Source organism: Gobio gobio, assembly GCF_949357685.1.
Source record: "Gobio gobio genome assembly, chromosome: 1".
Taxonomy (NCBI): domain Eukaryota; kingdom Metazoa; phylum Chordata; class Actinopteri; order Cypriniformes; family Gobionidae; genus Gobio; species Gobio gobio.
Genome location: NC_137097.1, coordinates 46458218 through 46477415, shown reverse-complemented (window position 1 = coordinate 46477415; position 19198 = coordinate 46458218). Strand labels below are relative to the sequence as shown.

The window sequence follows — 19198 nt, the reverse complement described above, 5'->3', positions numbered from 1 at the left end:
GAATCCTGGAATCTCAAAAATTGCTTGCCGAACTCACAATTAAATATAATTTCAAATCAGCAGCAAAATCTGACATGAACTGTCTCATAAATGTTGTTTCCTATTCTCAAATAGCGTTAAAAAAAAATTTCAGGCTAAAAGAGCCAATGCGCATGTGCAGTCTTAAGCGTGAGTCACAGGTTTCTATGGGCACCGGAGCTTCTAACGGCAGCTGCAGTAATGCAATGGCTTTACCTTTTACTTTAGAAGGCGTGACTATTCTGCCATATTGCGCGTTGCCGTTTCTCCCATTCATGAGTAATAGGAGTGATTTTATCCATCTGGTATAGTTTTTTTTTTTTTTTACAAATAATTCATTTTGTAGGAATTTTTCTACATTTTGACAAGACAGCCATAAAATGGCCGACTCCCTAGGGTCAGAGATGGCAAAAGTACTCAGTTCCCGTACTCAAGTAGAAGTACAGATACTTGTGTTAAAAAATATTCTGGTAAAAGTAGAAGTAATTATTTAACTTCTTTACTCAAGTAAAAGTAACAAAGTACAGGCTTGGAAATGTACTTAAAGTATAAAAGTAAAAGTAGCCTGGCGAATGACAACCTTTTTTTTATGTAAAGCTACCTGGACCACACAAAGGTTACTAGAGTGCAAGCTGAGAAACTTAAGTGGATATGGAAAAAATATGCCATTGCCTACATTTTAAATGGATGTCTGCCAAGAGGCCTAAAACTTTGAACATGGAGTGCTAATAATAATAAAGTAAAAATAAAGTCTTTATTGAAATGCAAATAGACAATAGACATTCAGCAATAGAAAAATGGCAAGTGATGTATGCCCTCAAATCTGTAGATGTGCATGGATTTGTCCTGAATCCCTTCAAGAACTTGGGAGCAACTAGGGTATACAGACCTTCTGTATAGTGTAACGTGTCATAACGTGTTACGTGCTCCGTTTTCTTCGATAATGTCACCCCCGTCCATACTACATGCTAACGTTACCGCCATCAAGCCGCAATGATTTCCCGCGAATGAATGCCGCCAAATCTGTTGAGTCATCTTGTAGTGGTGCGTCAAGTGCAATGTATATTCCCATCCAATTAGATTGAATTCGGTATTGATGACACAAAATATAATAACGTTAACTCCACTGAAATTATTTGAAACTAAAGTAAAGAGCCAATTTTGTAAAATGTAAGGAGTAGAAAGTACAGATATTTGTGTTAAAGGGGTGATGAATTGAGAAAGCAACTTTCCTTTGAGCCTTTGGTATATAAAAGTTAATTGTGATATAAGAATATCCTGCAAGTTTCAGAGCTGAAAACGTCCTTGTTAGTCAATGAAAAGCTTTTATAGACACCAGGCCCAGCAAACGATCGATCTCAGAATATGTCGACGATTGACGTCATAGGACGCAGAAGAACAGCCTCAAGCCCGCCCACCGACTCGTGGAGCTAAACGTGTCGCGCTACCGAGCAGCTCACGTGTGTAAGACATTGCGTTTGTTTGCTTCATTTCACCGCGGAAACGATTGTAAACAAGAAACAGGTCGAGACTGGATTTACAGACAGATTGAGATTAAAACACAATGCTCTGCCTTCTATATTGGGTCCGACAGGAACGGTGCAACACACACTTATGTGAGTAAAACATGTTTTTTTTTTATATGTGTTAGTATTGCATTGTTATAGATCGTTTGATATCTATTGATTACATACCTTAGCACGCTGTCACAGGCTGGAGAAGGTGTTATTGGTTCATTCGTGATCAGACTCGGACTTGTAACGCCAGCTCTCAAAGCTCAATGTCCCAGGGGCTATGTGTTTTTCAGGTGGGCCATCGGTTTGCGGTTATATCCACTGATGATCGGGCGAAATGATATAGAAATAACATTCCAATCAATCGTGGATGGATGAGAGATGAATCATTGTGTTTGTTTGATAAAGATATTTTGCGAGTCCTGTGAGCGTTTCCCCAGACGCTTTCAAAACAATTCCTCATGTGTACTGACAGGGGAGCGGAAACTCATTAAATATGCAAATCTTATCCAATCCTAGCCGTGGGCGTTCACTTCCAAGTCTTCAGTGCGGCACGCCCATCAAAACCGACGTTTTTTCAGAGAGCCTCAAAACCATGGCAGAAAATAGCCTATTACTTATTCATTATGATGTTTCTGAATGTAAAAAACACACAAACGTCATAAGTTGACCTCAGACAACGGTATAAAAAAATGTAAAAAGCCAGTTCATGACAACTTTAAAATGTACGGAGTAAAAGTAAAAAGTCGACACAAAAATAAATAGTAAAGTAAAAAATATTAGAAAAATCTACATAAGTACAGTAACAAAGTTTTTGTACTTTGTTACTTCCCATCTCTGCCTGGGGTAGTGTACTTACTACTGGACTAGGGAGCTTACAATTTTTTTAAAGTATACATTTTTGATTGAAGGAACTACATTAAGCATTTCCTGAAAGAAGTACCAGTGGGAGCAAGGCAGCATAAAAATACTGCTGAGGTCTGAGGTAGGCTTAGGTTTAAGGCTTAAATGATGTGCATATTGAAATGCCACATCATGCCTTGGTAATCAGTTACACAAGAATTAACACACAGTCATTGTCTGCAATCAAATTTACGAGATAAAGTGTACAAAAATACAAAAACAAAAATAGATAGCTCACAGACTGAAATTATATACAAAACAATGTTTATATGTTAAGTGGTTCATACTTAAGATTAGAGGTTTTATAACAAACCCTAACCAGGAATATCTACAGCTTTGTCTTGCAAGCATTGTAATAAATCATCTATATAAAAAGTGATGGAATAGGAGACTCGATACACGGCACACAACCGAACCAATGACAAGTACTCCCTCTGGGTAAAATCTGAGAATGTTCATCATGTAAAATAATTATAAACAGCTGGTTATGGCATGTCAGGATGTTAGTGTAATGTGACATCTGTGCACTAGGCAATCTGTTGTTTTGGAAAAAAAAATTCAACATTATTTATATATGGAAATTATTTCCATAAATAAAATCCTAATATTGATTCTAATACAAGATCATGTTTAATCTGTCTTAAAACATACCATTTAAACTCTTGTAGTCTTCTATAAATGCTCTATGATGACTTGTATGATTCATACTCATCCTCTACCACATGCAGACAATCATTTATCATTCTCTCTCCCTGGTCTGTTTAGGCTCAGCTCAGCTTCAATGGTTTTCAAAGAGGTAAGCGGGAAGATCTAAGCACGGCTTCTCCAGGATTTTGAGATATGGAGACTTAATGAGACATAATTGTCTGATTTGGTGCAACGCCTGCACACACACACACACACACACACACACACACACACACACATTAGTAAGGCTTGAGAGGAGCTTATTTGAATGCACATTAATAATTCATGCAGAGAATGCTCAAGTGCGACTCTGAATATGTAACACTTACACCGCAAGAGCAACAATATTTACATGAAATATTCGATAAACCTTCTGTATGGATTAAACACATTTGTTTTTTTATTACATTTTTTACATCTGGGTCAGGAGCTGTAAAGGATTGTAATGGAGAATATCAAAGTTTAGACTGATGCAGAGATATAGAGAAAACACAACAAAGAGCTCATGCATGTGTGTAATTTATAAAGTAGTTTCATGTCTGCATGTCTAAATATATTCAAGTATTAAACCATTTTTAAAGATGCAAATGATATTAGTTCCTTTTTATCTTCTCTTAATATCACAATTAAGTAAACGCACAGGTAGGTTTGATATAATTTAAGATTTGAACAGATATTCAAGAAATATTCAAAGTGGTTCTTCCTTTTTTTAAATTCTCAATCCTCAATTTTTCTTTCTCATTATCTCTTATCCTTTAGAGAGGATAACAGCGCAAATAATGATTTGATTAAATCCGCTTAGTTTTGTGGTAATAGCTGATTTGTCACCTTTTCTGATAACCTTAATGAAACCAGCATGATATATGAGCTAACAAGTACTTCATAACAAGAATGACCAATATATATTTAAGCTGACAGGATTTCACATTCATGGAAATAATTCCCCATGCATTTATGAGGAAAGTGTAATATCTTTGCATATGAAAATTCACAAAGAGAGCAGTAAGCTTTATATCGTTCTTTCATACTCTATTCCTGCCTTGCTTTGTTTTAAGCTGTCTGTGTCTTTCTCTCTTTTTTCTCTCTCCCAGCCGCACCCACAGTAACCAGCAAAAGAACAGGATCAATAGGGTAATCATCACAGTGTCTCGATCTCTGTTTGTTTTTCTAAAAAGAGCCTTGTTATTTCTAGTTATTTACCTTGCACTTTGAAATTCCCCTTACAGCCCTGTCTGCCACAGTGTTTGTGTGTGTGTGTGTGTGTGTGTGTGTTTTTGCTGGGGTAGCGGGTGTGTATGCCCATTAGTGAGAAGCATGCCAAGCCAAACCTGTTTGCTGGCAAGTGTGATGTTTCATTAATGTAATTGTGTGGGGATAGATACAGATAGTTTGTGTGTGAGTGTGTGTGTGACAGAGCTGGAGTGAGTGAAAGTTGCCAGACCTTCATTAATTTAACAGTGAGGAGACACATACACATAGTGGGGCAGATTGAGGGGCGACCCCTGCGTTATAAACAGACAACTCATAATGAAAACAGCGAGGAGAGCAGCCCAGCTGCCTAATGCTCAAGAGACAGACAAAATAGCTGCACATATAATTCCCTGCCTCATGAGGTCAACTACACAAAGCCACTTGGAGATTGCGGTTAGTTGCAATTTTTGCAGTTTCCCACTCATGTATTTATACATTAGGGCACACATAAATATGCAATGTTAAGATAAAAATGCATACTTCAGGGTGGTATAATTTATTTTGTTTCAAGTATTTGCATAAATATCAAATGATAGGTATGATAACGCTGTTTCAGTATAATCAAATACCTCACTACAATAAAATGCAAACATCATACAATAAGATTAGATGTTTTTGTTAAAAAATCTTTGAGGCAAATGAGTCACAAAGAAGCAGATGGTGGCATAGCAGTGGCTTTCCTCTGACAGTGCAAGTTTCTTCGACTAATTAAAATGCCAATGGCATTTCTGAATGGGATAAATTAATTTAGCGCGGTTTAAATGTTGTAGCATGAATTGCTTGGGCTTTTGGCTGCTGTGCTCCATAAAGTTTCAAACTAATGACCTCCATCATGCAGACTCACTAATCATATTGAGGGGGTGTATCCAGCAGGTAAACAGGTGCACAATGAGGCTGGGAACACGCACACACATATATGCGCACTCGCACAGCTTTCATATTCAGATTTGCGTGATTAGCAGGCAGATGGCGTGGCACCAGTCATCAGCCTCCACCAGAATCTGTATGTGTGCCAGTCATGACACCAAATCAAGAGCTTTAAATAAACATAGTGACTGTTGAGCCATGAACTCTGTCTGTGACTTTGTGATCCTACCTTCGTGCCTGGAGCTTGTTCTCTTGTTCCACCTTTTTTTTTAAACGTTTTTTACAATTCCAAATCTCTTTTTTAGGGGGGCAAGGAATAGTTCATCTAAAAATGAAAACTCTGTCATCATACTCTCCCTCATGGCTTTCCAAGCTGTAAGAAGTGTTTTTTTTTTTTAGAACACAAAAGGAAAAGCTGCTCTTTTCAATGCGATGACATTGAATGGCGACCACCCTTGTAAAAAAAGAAGTGCACTTAAATGTATTGAATGTGCCCTTGTAGTGTACTTCAAATTCTTAAAATTATATAACAGATAATATAATATGAATCAAATAAAAGGCCACTTAGGTGTACTTGAAGAGAGTAAACTTTATATGTTTCTTAACACACTTAGAACACTTTTTTAAAAAAGTGCACATTGTAATAATGTCAAATGAAAGGTTTTATTTTACATTTTCCTTATGTTCAAATAATCTTTTGTGGTAGTCTACTTTAAAGAAGTTTACTTATTTTGACGTGTTGACTAATATACAAACGTGCTTGTAAAGTAGGTTGCTTGATTATGATTAACTGTAGTGTATTATTTGATATTTCATTTGATATTTCAGCCCAATTGTTTAATTTTGCATAAGTGGCGCTCAAATCACCGTAGGTGTGTTCACCAGAGTGCTCCAAAACTGCCGTTCCTATGCAACGACACTAATGATAAAATGTGCAACCCATTTGAATCCTATTGAGAATGTAGTACAACGCTACGGAGAAAGTTGAACTTGATCTAAAACAGTCACTAAAGTTACCGATGAAAACATCATCCTGCAAGCTTTTTAAATTCATGATGACCACATTTACTAGAATTTATCATGTTCTATTGTATTTATTATGGTCTAGTTGTAGAATTTATAATAGATAATCTGTTAAGGGAATAGATTTTTCACTAAAGATTTGTATTATAAACTGTGGCATGTTGTAGCTATAGTGGCTATTTTTTATAACAAATGCTATAAATTAATAAAAAAATTAAAGCTGCAAGCAGCGATGAAAGGGCCCTCGCACCCGGGCTCAGGAAAACAGCGAATAGTGAACAAGATGCATTTAAGCGGGTAAATATAGGAGAAATACACCAAAGTCATTTTGATATGCCACACTTCCTTCTGCCAGCAGCTTTGACAATAACTGAATATTGCCGTGTAGATGTCTTCCAGTCAGGACTATTATCAAACATGTGAAGTTTAGGGCAGATCGGACATTGTATTCTTGAGTTACAGCAACTTCCCGTTTCATGGCGTTAATCGCATACATTAGCACTTAGCCAAGTGTTTCATGATTGAATGTGTTTCTAGCATTTCTGGTACTTCATGGCATATTTAATAGAGTTTATGGGAGTTCATTATAGTGTAAAGCATTCCATTTCCTGTAGCCAGCAGGTAACGATATGACTAACTGAATATTGGCATGTAGAGGTCTTCAGGACAAGACTCTTATCAAACATGTGAAGTTTGGGGCAGATCGGTCATGGCGAAACATCAGACTTTGTCAGGCCGCCACGGACACGCCCTTCAGGGAAAACTCAAGATCTTCACAATTTAACATCACCAAGGCCTTTAGATTAGACTGACCAAATATGATGTTGTTCTGGTTAAATCTCAATGAGGAGTTAATCACAATGTAAAACAAGGCATTTCCTGTTGCCTGCAGGTGGCGCTATGACTGTAACTCAATGCTGGCGTGTAGATGTCTTCAGATCAGAACTGAAATAAACATGTGAAGTTTGGGGCAGATCGGACATTGTATGGCCGAGTTACAACAACTTCCTGTTTTATGGCGAAACATTGAATTTTGTCAGGCCACGCTTAATTCTGAAACCCATATCAGACGTAAATTTTCACCACTTTTGAGGCGTGTGCAAAGTTTCATGAGTTTTCAAGCATGTTTAGGCCCCAAAAAATTTGATTCATTTGGGAGAAGAATTATAATAGGCTGAGCAATTCCAATAGGGTCCTCACACCATCAGTGCGCAAGCCCTAAAAAAAAGTTAACATTGGCATAAGCATGGTAATGAGGAGCCATCAATCATCTTACATGTAATGAAATCCTTATTGTAACAAATGCTAGTTAAACAATTACAAGAACTATGTTACTTTTTAGGCAGAGTACAAGTTAGAAAGAGCTTTAAAATATGGACCTTCTTGAATTATTGACAAAAAAAATTGTTATATTCTCCACCAATTTGCATGTTTGGACCATTTTGCAAAAACAAAACAGATAAATAAACCTCAGGAGGGAGCATACCCCGGGACCCTGAACGGTTCACACTTCAACCCTTATCATTTTGATGGCAGATTGTAATCCAGAAAGGTCCAAACGACAATCATCGGTGACAACTGGAGATTCACCTGTAGTCAAAAGCAAAAGACTTCGGGCTGTGGAGTGGCTACAGAAAACAAATGTATTTTAAAGAGAACCATTTCTAAGGAATATTAATTTGCTTTTTGGGATAAAAGAACAATTTCTTTATATGAAATTAGAATGGTAGCCTATGACAGTTAGAGGCTGTGAATTTCAATTAGATAAATTGAAATCTGCAGGTAACGCTAATACACACTAAATACAAATGCTTTATTGTAATGCTTTTTTTCCTCATTTGGCAGACATGTTACTTCAGATGAGATTTTCAGGTGAAAATTCTTATTTGGTCATACTTCCAAGACGTAGAATCTGTGATTTCGAAGTACCACACATACTCCTTAAAACGTTAGATTCATTCACACTGATGAGCCTTGCCGATGCACAACCCATGTAAGGATGATAATTCCGCAAATAACTGCAATTGCAGGTTTTAAAACAGAGATGGCGACAAAGAGGCAAAATTTATGAACTGCAGCTTAAAGGTCCCATGGCATGGATTTTTTTATTATTTTATAATGTTTCCTGAGGTGTACTTATATTGTTAGTATGGTTTTTACATAAAAAAATTTCATCATTTAGAAAAAAAAGACATTTTTTCTATACTGATATTAGCCCTCTGGCTTGAATGCTCTGTTTCAAGGGGCGTGTCTGATGTGAGACTTCAGTGAAAACTCCCACTGTTGTGATTGGCTGACATCTTTGCATTTAAAATGAGTATTAGATTATGTGGTGGAGGGGGCGTGGTTTAGCGTCTGCAAGCACTACCAGAGAGAGAGAGAGAGACAGATTGCATGTGGACCAGAGAGATCTGGAGCAAGATACACTGTTAGACATTTCTGTAATTTGTACAGTTATTTACTATATATCACCCAGTATAATACTGTAAATTCTCTTTACAGTAAATAACTGTAATTCCCGTTGCATCATGGGTATTTTCTATGACGTCAAACACCAAATACAGTGATTTCCTGTATTTAAAAAAAATAAAGTATAATACTGTATTTACCACAACGGCCTATTTGGCACAATTGGGATCGACAGGATTTGCTTTAGATTTATATTAGGAACCATCAGTGCAGCGTTGACAGTTTCACCCGAGGAGAGAGCTCACGGTTCCAGAGAACATATGAGCTGTGTCCGGACACCCTGCGAAGATTTTTTCATCCCCCGTGAGAACGGCAAACAAGCAAGGTAAGTGTGATTTGTACTAGCCGCGGTTGTCTGCACCCCAAATTTAGCTTGTCAGCATTGGTGCTAAAAACTGAGGTAAACCTAACGTTTTATGAATTTATTGAATTAGATTAGGAACCGGTGCAGTGTTTTGCCCGAGGAGAGAGCTCACAGTCCGGACAACATACTTTACATAACGTTAGGTCATCATTTGCTTAAACTTTGCTTCTTAAAACGGAGGCAAACCTAACGTTTTATTTAAAAAAAATGAGTTTATTGAATTAGATTAGGAACCAGTGCAGCCAGCGTCGTGTGTACGTTACTGCCCGAGGAGAGAGCTCACGGCCCGGACAACATACTTTACATAACGTTAGGTTATCATTTGGTTAAACTTTGCTGCTAAAAACTGAGGTAAACCTAACGTTTTATTTAAAAAAAAAATGAGTTTATTGAATTAGATTAAGAACCAGTGCAGCCAGCGTCGTGTGTAACGTTACTGCCCGAGGAGAGAGCTCACGGCCCGGACAACATACTTTACATAACGTTAGGTTATCATTTGGTTAAACTTTGCTGCTAAAAACTGAGGTAAACCTAACGTTTTATTAAAAAAAAAATGAGTTTATTGAATTAGATTAAGAACCAGTGCAGCCAGCGTCGTGTGTAACGTTACTGCCCGAGGAGAGAGCTCACGGCCCGGACAACGTACTTTACATAACGTTAGGTTATCATTTGCTTCAGCTTTGGTACTAAAACTGAGGTAACATAAACCTAACGTTTTATTTTTAAAAAGACTTAACGTTAGTGAGTTTATTGAATTAACTTTACCAATACAATGAAGATGTTGTTTATCGAGCATATTAAGCGTACATTAGGACGACGTTAGTTAGTAAATTAACGTTGGCCACTAGTTGCAAAAATAATGTCGTTAACAAGCAAAGTTTACATTTGGATTGTCATTATTTATTTTACTTTTTAGATAAGAATACCAGGAGCCTGCCTGTGCTGTGCGACACTGAACTCATACAACGGTAAGTAACGTTACTCCTCTTTGTTTCTCCACATATTACTGATAATTCAAAGTTTTTCTTGTATGTTTTTGTCGGGTCTGTTTAACTGAATCACAAAATGATTTAGTTTTTCCACCTCTTTTTAGCTGTAACTAGCCATGTACCATGTTTTTTTTTCATAAATTATATTATACTAAAATAATCCAAAACTGTGTTTGTCCAGGACTGACAGATTATAATTTTATTTTCTGGAATTTAAGCAGTCCTGGACAATTTTTGGATGATTTTGGCAGATGAAATATCATTTATGAAAAAAACATGGCAAAACTTTAGAATAATGTTGCTCAAGTGCAAACCTGAATACATTTCTGAACACAAAAGAAGATGAAGAATGTTTGTAACCTAACAGATTGAGGCACCATTCACTTCTACGACAGAATTTACTTCTTTTTTTTTTTTGGTGAACTATCCATTTAATGACGGACCATTATTCTTAAGTGTTACCAAAAACATTTAAAGCCAGAAAAACCCAGAGGAGGGAACAAGATGCATCACCAAAACCGGAGTGAGTCGGAAGACCGGGGAAGTTGTGAACAGGAAGACAACTGTAATCAACAACAGAGTGTCATCCTTCCTTCGCCACCTAATGGAGTTTGAATGGAAAAACTTGGACTAGGTGAGACACTTTTTTAATAGGATATGTAATGTACACAGACACTTACGCTGCATTCACACAGGGCGTCATGCCGGTTAGAAATTTTGTCTGACCTGAGACAGCGCCGACGCCACGTGACAGTGACGTATGGCATCAAAGCACCGCGAGAGCGACTCGAGAGCAGTCGGCTAATACAGCCGGTGCAGTTTCTCCAGAGCGACTGCACGGACTTTGATGATGACACAGCTGTTCCACGATTGGCCAGATTCTCCGCATGACAGCGATCACATGTGTTTTGTGTTTATTCTAAAACCTTCAGTTCCTCTAATGCGCACAAATCTCTTTTTTATAACAGTAAAACCTCTTTTCATGTAGTTGCGATGTTATATTGTCATGTTTATCAAAATAAAACAGATGAAGAGCGTAGACCCCCACTTCATTGATAGTTTAGGCTTGTATGTTGAACTTTATTCTTGTACAAACACACGCTGTATTAAGCAGTGCATAAAGTATTACATGACAAAAAATGTCTCTGAAACATCTGTGTATTGACAAATATTGCATTTATTTCACTTCAGCTGATAAAGTGTGCAAACACAGCGAGAGCGTCACTGCGGGAAGCAGAAAGTGTCCGACTTCACGTCGCCGTTTGCAGCTCCTCCACGCCTGCATGCGGCTACTCTCGCCGATTGGTTGCATCCAGCCACAGCTGATGTCCAACACACCTTTCAACTTCTGCCGCTTGCAACGTGAGTGAAGCAACGCGATGGAACCCACAATTCAGTTCAGCAACGCATGACGTCACCCATTCAAAGTAAATGAGAAGCGTTAACGCCGGTGCCCCGTGTGAATGCAGCATTAAGTTTGAGGATACCTTACTTTAGCTAATGCAGTATACATGTAATCCATCCTGCAATAAAAGGTTACATTGTTGTTTTTGATTAAATAGTTTGTGAAATCATGTTGAGGTGATTCAGTAATATTACTTTTTTGGAGCATGTAGTTTGTGCTGCTGCTACTATTATGTACTGACAGTTTTCTTTAGTTTTTTACTCAATATCAATTTTGTTAAGCTAAATAACAGACACCTCTCTAATGCAATCAGGTTCAGCATCACTACAAAGTACATTCTTCAAAATATTCATAACATTGAATCACCAGCTAAAACAAAAACTGAACATTTCATTTCACATCTTCAAGAAGGCATTGCAGGACTGGATTAGACTAGACAGCATACGTTGAGCTAGGTGTACCTCAAAGTGTTAACTGTCTATAAAATAGTATTTTACCATTATGATGAATTGTAATGGGTTTATTATTTTTTATTAAATTCCAACAGTGTAAAAAGTTTGTGTATACTCAAATTGTATGACTAACTTCATATCATTCTTATCTAGAGGGACTTCTTGCCATAATGGAGCAGAATCCTGGTTCCTGTTTGAAATCATCCAATGTGGAAGATGGCACAGATCGGTACAGACATTAAACTTGTGGTTGTGTTGTGATAACTTGTTTCAGAATTAATTTGCTCTTTGTTTATATTTTATTCATGTATATGTGTATTTTGCACCAAAGTTACAGTATTCTTCAACCAACTATTTACAGTATTCTACCAACTATTTTCTGCAGAGATTTTAAAATTGTAGCTCAAACAATAGTGTGTGGCGCTAGCAAGGTCATGGGTTCAATCCCCAGGGAAAACAAGAACTGACAAAATGTAAAATGTGTATCTTGAATGCAATGCAAGTCGTCTGCCAAATGCATAAATGTAAACGTAAATAAAATGTAAAATAAGTGATATTGAATGCACTCTGATTACTTTTATACATGATTTTCTGAAAATAAGATTTGATTCAAGGAGGTTTTAAAGTGAACTTTTTCCACACATTTACATGTTTAAGTTAAAGCACTTAAAAAATTTTAAAATAAAGAATTTTATATTTCATAATAATTGTCTGTTTGGATTACTTCTGTAGGATAGATTAATGTAAGAATTAATGTAATTCAGTAAGTATTAATGATTGAATAGGATTAGGATTAATGCACTGTTAACCAAGGTTTACAGTAACGGTACTGTATTACAAAATTACAGTAACATGTAGTTACTGTAAACTGAAATGCGGTTATTGTACTGTAAATCTCAAATACAGTAACTTACTGGCAACAGTGTTGCCAGTAAGTTACTGTAAAATCTCTTATAAATGTCTAACAGTGTAGCTGAGAAAGTTTTATTGTACCGAGTTGTAGAGACCGCAAGTTTATTTTGTTTGTATATGAGAGTTCTGAATAAACACGAGTCCCAGTCACGCGACCCTGTCGTCTTCCTCCTTATTCTACGAACTTTGTAACATGTGGAACCCCTCTAAACTACGTTTTTTTACCATCACAGCCGTTGAGATGAACGAATCGTCAAAGTGTTGACTATAGCATTATTTTTAGATCTTTTTCCATCACATGAACGGCTGCAGTGATGAGCAGTCTGTTGATCGCGTGAATGCAATGATCTCGTCATTGCAACGTTATTTTTCTCACAAAATGCTTTCACCACAACTAACAGCAAACATGACATCGACATGAATACAGTAAGAGTTTTGTTGTGCAGCATAACAGCGTCATTCGTTATTATGGCAGTTTTGATCATAGGCGGAGTTTCACTTTTGTGCTTGGGGGGGCACCTTGGGTATAATTTATATTAATAATAATAATAATGTATCCTCCCCCCCCCCCCCTAACTGGTAGCGTTCGTGTCACCTGTCTCGGGCGCCTCAATCCATGCAGAGCTTTTCAGAAAGTCAGCCGCGCACCATTAATCTAGCGGCTCGAATGAGATTAATGCAATGTTTCTGCTCAAAACTCACTCTATTGTGACCTTATGCAGATGTTATATATCATAACGGACGCATAAATGTATAATGAGACCGACATTGAGACCGACAAATTTGCCGACATTGTAAGGTAAATTATTATTACGCAATATTGACTAATGGATCGGCAGAGAATCATTAAGAAATTATGGTTATATTCTGTCTAAATAAATATGAGGTAAACGTGTGAATGGCCTACATATTTCTCCAAATGTGGACTAAAAGTTTGTAGCCTTGTATACTGAAGCAGTGTGATAAAAAATAAATGGGAGCAAACGCGATTGAATATGTAGGCTACAGGTTTGTGTCTCGTTATTGTATTCAAAATATTAATAACTACAGATTGATTGTACATTCCTATCAGAAATTAAGAATTAGTAGTGTCATTGTAAATAGTGGTCAAATATCGAAGCTAATCTATATAATTCTTCAAAGCTCAAAGTTAAATCAGAATATTTATTATAAAAAAGAAAAAATGTACACAATGTTTTTTCACAAATCGCACCCTGATAATAATAATAATAATAATAAAAAAGGAATTGAATAATTAAAGGATTAAATGGATTTAAGGGAATAAATAAATAAATATGAATGGTAAAGTCCTAGGTCTAATTGTAGTTTTTGAAGTAATCAATTTAAACTAGTTGCAAATATTTTATTTAAAAAGAGTTCACTCTTAATATTCGTATGTCTAATATGTAGAAAATGCAAACTTTTTTGCCTCGTCGTCACATTCATTTATGAATTACATGAATCATGATCGCATTTTTTTCAGTTCAAAACGGCGAAATTTCACAAAAAGTGGAGAAGTTTGCAGTCTATTAGTGTCAGTAGTTGAACATTTCTATCATAAACAGTGTCTAAGACTTGCATCTACTTACATCTTTCCACGAGCTCTCGTTGCTGACAGTATGACATTAAGCCCCGCCTTCTTTGATTTGATTGGCCTATATCGATCATTTTGACATTGACGAGCGCTGTTAGACCACTGAGGTAGAGCAAAATTAATCAGCCTAAAAATTTAACTTTTAACATTCTTTTAACATTTTGATCGTTTTAGTCACTGGCTTGATTCACTGATGCATTACGCTTAGGGCATCAAGACGGCCAGTGGCGGGACTGACAGTATTAAACGAGAAAGAAAGTCTGAGTGAACTTGAATGATTAGCTACACATCAGAAATCCCTGATCATAGATCAGGCATTAATGAACACTGTTACTCACTGTTTGTGGTGGTGCTGTCAAATCCATATCGTAAAAGTCTGTTTGTAAAGCCTGTGCTGACATCGCGACTGATAAACTGAATCCATTTTCTCCAAATTCTCTGGGCGGGCAAAGCAGAGGAAGGGGAGGTAACCTTTTCTCGTATGACGACATAACAGGGAAGATTTTAGATCGGCTCGTCTGAGCTTTCATTTTCTCAAAGGCAGAGCAGGACAGCCAGAACTCGGTTTACACCTATTGAAATTTCTAGCCACTTGGGGACCATATACAGGCTAGGGGAACTCATTAATGTTAAAAAACCTCATAAAACAAAATGTCATGCCATGGGACTTTAAAGTCCCTGTAAATGCAATTCTGAGATTTGTTTCTAAACACATTATAAATGTTAGAAATGTATTGCTGAAACACATTACAAAGACTGTGAACTATGAAGTACTGAATTCAGAAGTTAGACCGTTAAAAAGTTTTTCAGCGTTGCTGTGTTCAGGATTTTCTGGGCGGGGCTAAAACGGTGGCTCGATGACGCACTGGAGCCACCGAGTCTGGCTCCTCCCCTAACACGATCATAACTAGAGCACATTCGCATCAGTTCGATCGCGAGTTACTGTTAGTACTGTTAGTTACTATAGTCAACAACTTACATAACAGCTTACAAAACAAAAACGATGAAGAGGTGGATTAATTTTGTGAACAGCAACCTTGATGGAGAGAGCTGAGGATCATCACCGACACCTACCTCTGCAGTGACTTTACACCGGATCGTTTTACAAACTTTCACCGGAGACAACTGGGATTCACTGATAATCCGCTGCAGAACCGACTATCCCCCGCCCAGGCCTTCATCCTCCCGTCCCGCCGACATCTGGTGCGTCGTGATCATAGACGCTCGTGATCAGTGAGTGTTGTCTCGTGTGCTACTGCCGCTTTCCCGCGAGTGGGCGTGGTTTCGGCGCCGACAGCGGACACACCCCCAGCGTTTGAGAGCAGAGAATGCTGCTCATTTTTTTCAGGTTTTTGATAAGCTATTTTATGTACTTCCCGGATTTTTTTATTTTTCAAATTTGGCTGGGTGGTTAATAACACATTTATCTGTGGTGTGAGGAACTCAGAACACATGTTTAGTTTTGACTTTACAGGGACTTTAAATATTATTATTTCTGTAATAATTTTTTTTTTGTTTTTTTTACTATTCCAGTGTTCTTCTTTTTCATAGGGTCAGGACCTGTCATGCTGAAGATTTTCAGGAATAATGACTTTCAGCCTGTTCCCTAAATAGAGTTGTTGAATGGCATCACTTGCATTAAAATCATGCCTGACATCTCCTTTTGTTCTCTACAGAAGAAAGTCAGATTTGGAACGGCTTGAGGGTGAGAAAATGATTTTATTTGCTCTAAAATGATTTTATTTTTGGATGAACTGTCCCTTTAACATCATTTCATCTGGCAACCCACCCCCCGAACCATCACTGTCTCTGTGATCCCTCTAAGCAGTTCAGCAGTTTTCCCCTGTCAGTTCTTGTTCTCTTCCTCCAGAGACCTGTGAGTATGTGGTCTGTCACTCATCCGGCACCCTCTGTCCATTCATAACCCTGTAACCTCTCGCTCCCTCTTTCTTCATCTTCTCTATCTATGCTGTCTCTAGCTATGTGGCTTTTTCCATTTTTTTCACATAATCACTCCCCTTCCTTTGAAAATGTTATTATTCTGGTCTCCAGAAATCTCTGATGCTTTTAGGTGGGCGGCAAAGTGTTCTGCTGCCTCTGTCCTTTCAAATGTATCTTTTATCAGTTTATTAATGACAGAAATGAGAAGCGAGGGATGAATATAAAAATAAGCGGTTTGAGCAATAATCAAACGAATGAACGCGCAACCACAATGAGTAAACAGTAACCCTAATGTGTCTAGTGTCCATTTGCATGCTTTCAGTACTATTATGTCACCTAATTAATATTCCTGAGCCAGGCTGATAAGATCTATAACCCCCCCCCCCCCATGTTTCTATGTCCCTGGTTAAATCAAAAGAAAAGGATCTGAATTCTCTCTCTCTCTCTCTCTCTGGCTCACTGTTCAGCAGCTTCTGTCGTGAAATTGTCAACACTCAACAACATAAGTGCTCTACAACACCAAGTTAAATAGAACAAATTGTATCTCATCTCTCTGGGAGCCACAATGCCGTTTAGCTAATCTTATCCGTAATTTATGAATGCCACATTCGTTCTTGTTGACAGACAGAGCAGGGATTTGCTTTAAACAATAAAATGCACAGATGCATGCATCCACATGCCTGCCCTTTCCTTAACCGACCCCGTCCTCATCCTCCTTGTGTCCTTTTTACTTTCCGGTATTTCTCATCATGGGACACCTAGCATGATGAGAACAATTTTGGATGGTAATGAAAATGCTAATCAATTTCTTCCGTTCCACTTATTATAATGTGCTCAATGATCTTATTGAAATGCAAATTTTTAGATCCCAAAGTGAAAACATTTGAGTGTGAGAGCCTTGATTAGCAGCAGGCATTATTTAAAACGTCATTGCAAACTCACATCCAGAAATGTCAGTGCTTTATCAATTGTCATTTTCGCTGATGGAGAGACGGAGAGAAAACAGATGGTTTTGGGGTACAGTACCTCTCGTAAGTAACAGGAAATCCCTCGCAGTGCTGATCCCATGGCTGTAGGAGAGGGAAGCTAGAAGACACAGACAGAAATGACATGAGCAGAGTGTCTGTATGTATTTGTCATTTGTGTTTTGGATTGATAACAGATGTGAAAATCAAGCCCCTTTTCTAATCTCGCAATAGCTGTGACTTCCTAAGACTGATTGAAGTAAACACTAAAGATGGCGCCAATCATAACTGAGCAAGGTCTTATCACAATTGACAAGTTACTTAAAGGGGGGGGGGGGGGGGACACTCAGTTTCAGTCAGTCTCATGTCAATCTTGAGTACCTATAGAGTAGCACTGCATCCTGCATATCTCCGAAAAGTCTTTATTTTTATTATAATTATAAAAGAAAGATGCGCTGTTCCGAGTCTTTCCGGAAAAAGCCGTGCGGCTGGGGGCGTATCGTGTGGGCGGAGCTAAAGAATGTCGAGCACGCGCCGCTGTTACTGTGTTGAGTGCGTCTGAAAGCTGCGTCATCCCTAAAAGCGGGGAAAAACTTTATTCAACATAAAAAATGGCTTTTAATCAGATACAGCCATACATCTATGATCCGGAATCAGACCCAGAGGCTGAAGTTGAACAGGAGCAGCAGCAAAAACGACTAGAGCAGGACGTCGACTATGTGGTATAAGTTACACTAACTATATAATATGTTTAGCGGCTTGTGTTATTTAGAACACCATGTCAAGCGCGAGTGTTACAATGTGTGTGTGTGTGTGTGTGTGTGTGTGTATGTGTGTGTTTACGCGTGGTTTGTGAAGACATGATTTGTAGTAAGCGGACTGGTTTTGCGCGTCAGGCTAGTGTTTACATAGAAAGACATGGAATAGTAGCGCATTTGAATGAAGAACCGCGCTTATTTAGTTCAACATATTTCCCCATTCTTTGTGTATTGTTGTTTGGAGTGCTTTTACAATACACAAACATACACATATAGTGGCCAGCTAAACAAATGTACACACACTATACATCGCATGCTCCATTGATCAATACGTGATCATGTTTGGGCTACTTGATGGGCATAGGCAAAAACAGACATTTGAAGCAGTCAAACCTGCGGTTCCAACGTTGGGACCTTTATCGTTGGGACCGCTCCATCCTTCAGTATTAGGCGATCTGAAAATCCGGCGTCGAACTGGGCCTTGTTTATAAAACAATCGGCACCGAAATGCAGGGAACAGACATAAATATTTGCGCAACTCAGTTGTTGATCCGGAAAAGCAAATTCCATCTGTACGAGCCAGCGCTCTGATGGGCGTTGCCTATTGCTTTCACGCTCTCTCTCTCTCTCTCGCGCGCGCTCTTCCGGTAGAATTGTCCGTACGGCCCATACAAGGAAATTCCGCCCTGTTGACGTCAAGCGGACCCATGATCGAAAAAAACTTTCCGAAACTTATGACTAACAGGAAGTACTAATTTTGGCAAAGAAATACTCCCATTAAACGTCCACCTTAGCTTATGAAACGGTGTCCATGTTTAGCATGGGAATCCAAGTCTTTAACAGTGCCAAAAGATCAGTATGCATGAAACAGCATTTCATCCCCCCTTTAATAAACATGTCCAGTCGAGGTGCAAGTTCATCCATCAATTCTAAATTAACCAACAGCAACTTTGAATGCATTTTATTTTTAGCTAATTGTACAGTGTAGCATTTGGGTCGCACCCTGACCATACAACTGATGGAATCTCATCTTATTGATGAATTAGTTGGTGTTGTGGAAGATCCCTCAAGGCAATTCCATTGGCT

At 38.1% G+C, this 19198-nt stretch overlaps 1 protein-coding gene across 1 annotated transcript in view; it reads right to left on the bottom strand.

Annotated features, from left to right (window-relative positions):
- Positions 1 to 19198, bottom strand: part of doc2a (double C2-like domains, alpha) — a 56959-nt gene that overhangs the window by 9518 nt on the left and 28243 nt on the right. Inside the window, exon 7 of the mRNA XM_079823509.1 lies at positions 17416 to 17475. Coding sequence (XP_079679635.1) covers positions 17416 to 17475 — 60 coding nt within the window. The remainder of the gene's footprint in view (positions 1 to 17415; positions 17476 to 19198) is intronic.